The 3,427-nt window shown below is 53.6% G+C and overlaps 1 protein-coding gene across 1 annotated transcript; it reads right to left on the bottom strand.

The window, feature by feature from the left end:
* On the bottom strand, window positions 1–747 carry CPAR01_06808 (uncharacterized protein; the record flags this gene model as incomplete). Its single annotated transcript, XM_060491079.1, has 1 exon — window positions 1–747. One exon carries the CDS (start codon window positions 745–747, stop codon window positions 1–3), a length of 747 nt encoding a protein of 248 aa, XP_060349953.1.
* Window positions 748–3,427: the final 2,680 nt, after the last annotated feature.

The raw sequence follows: 3,427 nt of genomic DNA on the forward strand, positions 1-3,427 counted from the left end.
TTATGAAGACATGATCAACAAAAGAACAAATGCGCTGACGCAAAGAACAAGAGACTTGTCTGAAGAGACGACGTGTCCGGCACCACTGTTGAAGTTGCCAGGACGGAAGGATGGATCAGCATCGGCAGTGACGGTTGCAGTTGACTTGTCGGTCACGGTGACTGAGACCGACACTGTAGCTGTTTGTGTAACCGGCTCAGCAAAGAGACCCCCATCGAAGGTAGAGACGCGTCCAGGGATATTGGTGATTTGAGGCAAGCAAGGCTCGCTCGCGCAGGTCTGGACGATTGTGCGCGTCGTGGTCAAGCCAGGCTCGGTGATGGTCTCGAGGAAGGTTGAGGTGACGACGGCATCGGTCGCTTGAGGAACAGTGAGGACGGCACTGAATGGTGTTGGGCAGTCGGTGCAAGTAGCTTGGGTTGTAGTGAAGCCCGGAGGAAGGACACTGCCTGATGGTTGGCATCCTGTGATGCCGGTGCAGGTCTGGGTGATGGTGTAAGTCTCTGGCCTCAGACCCTGAGAGCACTCCGGGCAGAAGGTGGGATAGACTGTTGTATAGACTGCGGTGAAGGGATCATTGTTGGTCCCTGTTGGTGCAAGTTGTTGAGGGAGGATATAGATCGAGATCGGCTCAACCCTGGTAACGGTGAGGGCATCTAACGTTGTGGTGGAGGAACAATCTTCTTGTCTGCGGTAGACCCTTGCGCCAGCCGCAACGGCAGCGAATGCAATGATGAATTGCAACATTTTTGTAAGAGGCGAGAGGTGAGCTGGAGTGAGCTGATGTTGGATGGTTCAAGATTGTCGCGGTTGGATTCAGGGTCCAAGAGTGGCAGGAATCTCGGGCTGAAGAAGGAATGCGGACAAACTCTATATCAGGACATCTTGATCTCAAGATGGATCGATATCGTATGCCTCCCGTGCCGCCTTCACTCCAGCCGCCAAGCCGTTTGTCGACATCTGACGTCCATCTCCGGAGCGTCATGTCCACTCGGGCGTCAATTCTATTGTTCATCCAACCCTATTGGGGCCTGCAAAGACGCCCCCCAAGGGCCTCTCGAGAGTCTCACGGCCGGAACAGACGCGATTCCCACAAAGCCCTCATAGAGCTGCAAAGGAACAGTATGAGGGGGTTTGCTCGAGAGAGCGGCTGAATGCATACTTGCCAAGGTCTTTGTGACTGCGATCGTGATGCCTTCTGATCAGAGACTCCAATACCTGGCCTCGCTCAGCGCCACTGTCCGCGTGCGGTCGTGTGTGAGGGTATCTGTAGTCTCCCAGGACTGCTTGTCTTGTTCGGGAAGACAGGTTGGGATAGCTTCAACTGTCACGGGCCGTCCTGGCCAAGGGCGAGTGGTAACCGGATCCGAACAAGTAGCAGAGATCGGAAATAAGAAAAACTGTCAAAGCTTCCGTGGGAACGGTGAGATTGAGTTCAAGGGTCTAGGCTCTTTGTAGGGTGTGTGTCTTGGAACTAGACGGGATGACGGCTGACCAACCGCGACGACTCCCCCGGGGAAAACCGCGCCAACTGTTGCGTAGATCTCTCGCATTCCCTTCCCGTCTTTAGTTGCGGTCTAACTCTGCTAGTGTGTTATTTGACAGCAACTCCTCACTCCTCCACTCCCACAGACCAGACCGACAGAGTTGACTAGGTAATGCACACACCCCCCTCGGGATGGGGGACCTCCGACTCACCGTCCACTTCCCGTCAGTTCGTTTCCGGGCTGTGGCGGTGATATTCCCAAAGAGGCACCACAGCAGGTTGAAAGAGGCGGCCGAAGGAGGAGGGCCTGCCACAACAAGTAGCCCACAACCAGCAACGGTTCGGCTGCATTGAACGCCTCCTGCTGGGGAGTTAGGAGAAGCTTGGACGGATTTGGTCAAGATGGACTTCAGCTCCCTCGAACCGTCTCGCACCTTATTGCGTCTGACTGACCTCCCACACACACACACACACACAAGCACACACAGAAACGACCAGATAGCTACCTATGACCCACAAGCAACGCTTTCGTACGGAGGCTGCAAGTCATCCTAGACCTGGGCGGCAGCTAGCGGAGAGAGCTTCTGCTAAGCATCTAATAAGTAAGGTTGGTAAGGTGCAAGAAAAGCTACTAAGAACGGGAGCAAATCCTCCCCTCTTTCAGACGACCCGCAAAGCAATAGGGCCAGGCGGATGTTGTCATCTCAACCGTCGTCGTTCCTGCGGGCGCGGAATCTGAGATGACGGGAGTCTAATGCTAGTCAAATCACCTTAGCTATGTGTTTTCTCACCTTGCCCGCATACCTAGGCTCCTGTGGCTCTCAACCACATCACCCACCACCGCTGACGCTACCGACGAACAAACAATGTGATTGTCTACAATGAGCCAACTCTGAGCATTTTTGAGTATTACCTAGTAGTAATCACAGCAGTCTCGCTCTCCATCTCACCTACGCCGAGCGCGGAAAATCCGCCGTGGGCTCCCGAAGCGGCTCTAGTTCCCTCTCGGTTGACGGTCTTGTCTTAGATCTCCAAAAACGCCAGACCCCATTCTCACCAATCGCTTCTGAACAGCATCACAACTTTGGCCGGAACGAGCAGAACTCGGCCAGATTCAGTCACAGAGTAGGTAACCATGAAGTCAGGCGAGGCATCAATCCTCCTGTTTTCGAATGAGATGGCTCTGGCCTCTCTCTCATGCCTCTGCCGTATCCTCGACGAGAGGCACTCGGCCCGGTAACAGGTTCGCCACGGTTTGCCCGCCATCTCTCCCTCCCTCTCGCCTCTTCTCTCGCTCTTCATTTGCCTCTCTTCGCTTCCGATATCTACCCTATTGTACATCTCGTCATTACTTGGACGTTGCAATCGAGTCCGAGGTAGAGTATCCATCGTCCTCATCACACAGAGACATTGTGAGCCAGCTTGGCATGCGCCTTGGGCCGAAGACAGATCCTGCCATCGTTCCGCATAGGATACGACATTCCACACGCCTTCGGCCCATTCTGTCGGTTAGGAACGCACCAGTCTCACGGCAACAAGCTACAGCAGAACCTCCCCATTAAAACAATCGAGCCATCTTCGTTGACCGTCGTACAAGAAACACATCTAGTATTTGTTTCACGGCGTCCACACACTTTGGCATTGCACGCTTCTCTTGTTTGCCTTTTCTCTCTTTTTCCTGCCCGCGTTGAAACAGCGGCGCCTCCCGTCTTCTCCGAGAGATGCTACTGCATGGTCAATAGTCGACCAGATATTTCCTTGTACGACTCTACTATACCTTAATATTCCGAAAGGAAACAAAAGAAAAGGATCGCCCTGATTAGCAACAACGACGTTACACAACTAAGGTTAATCTTGCTGCTGCTCGGCTTCCAGACCTGGTGTCTTGGACGGTCTTGAGACTATCGTGCTGGAATCACGCAGCGGCGCTTCATCATCACC

This window comes from Colletotrichum paranaense (assembly GCF_030867605.1).
Source record: "Colletotrichum paranaense strain IMI 384185 chromosome Unknown Scaffold_5.1, whole genome shotgun sequence".
Classification (NCBI taxonomy): domain Eukaryota; kingdom Fungi; phylum Ascomycota; class Sordariomycetes; order Glomerellales; family Glomerellaceae; genus Colletotrichum; species Colletotrichum paranaense.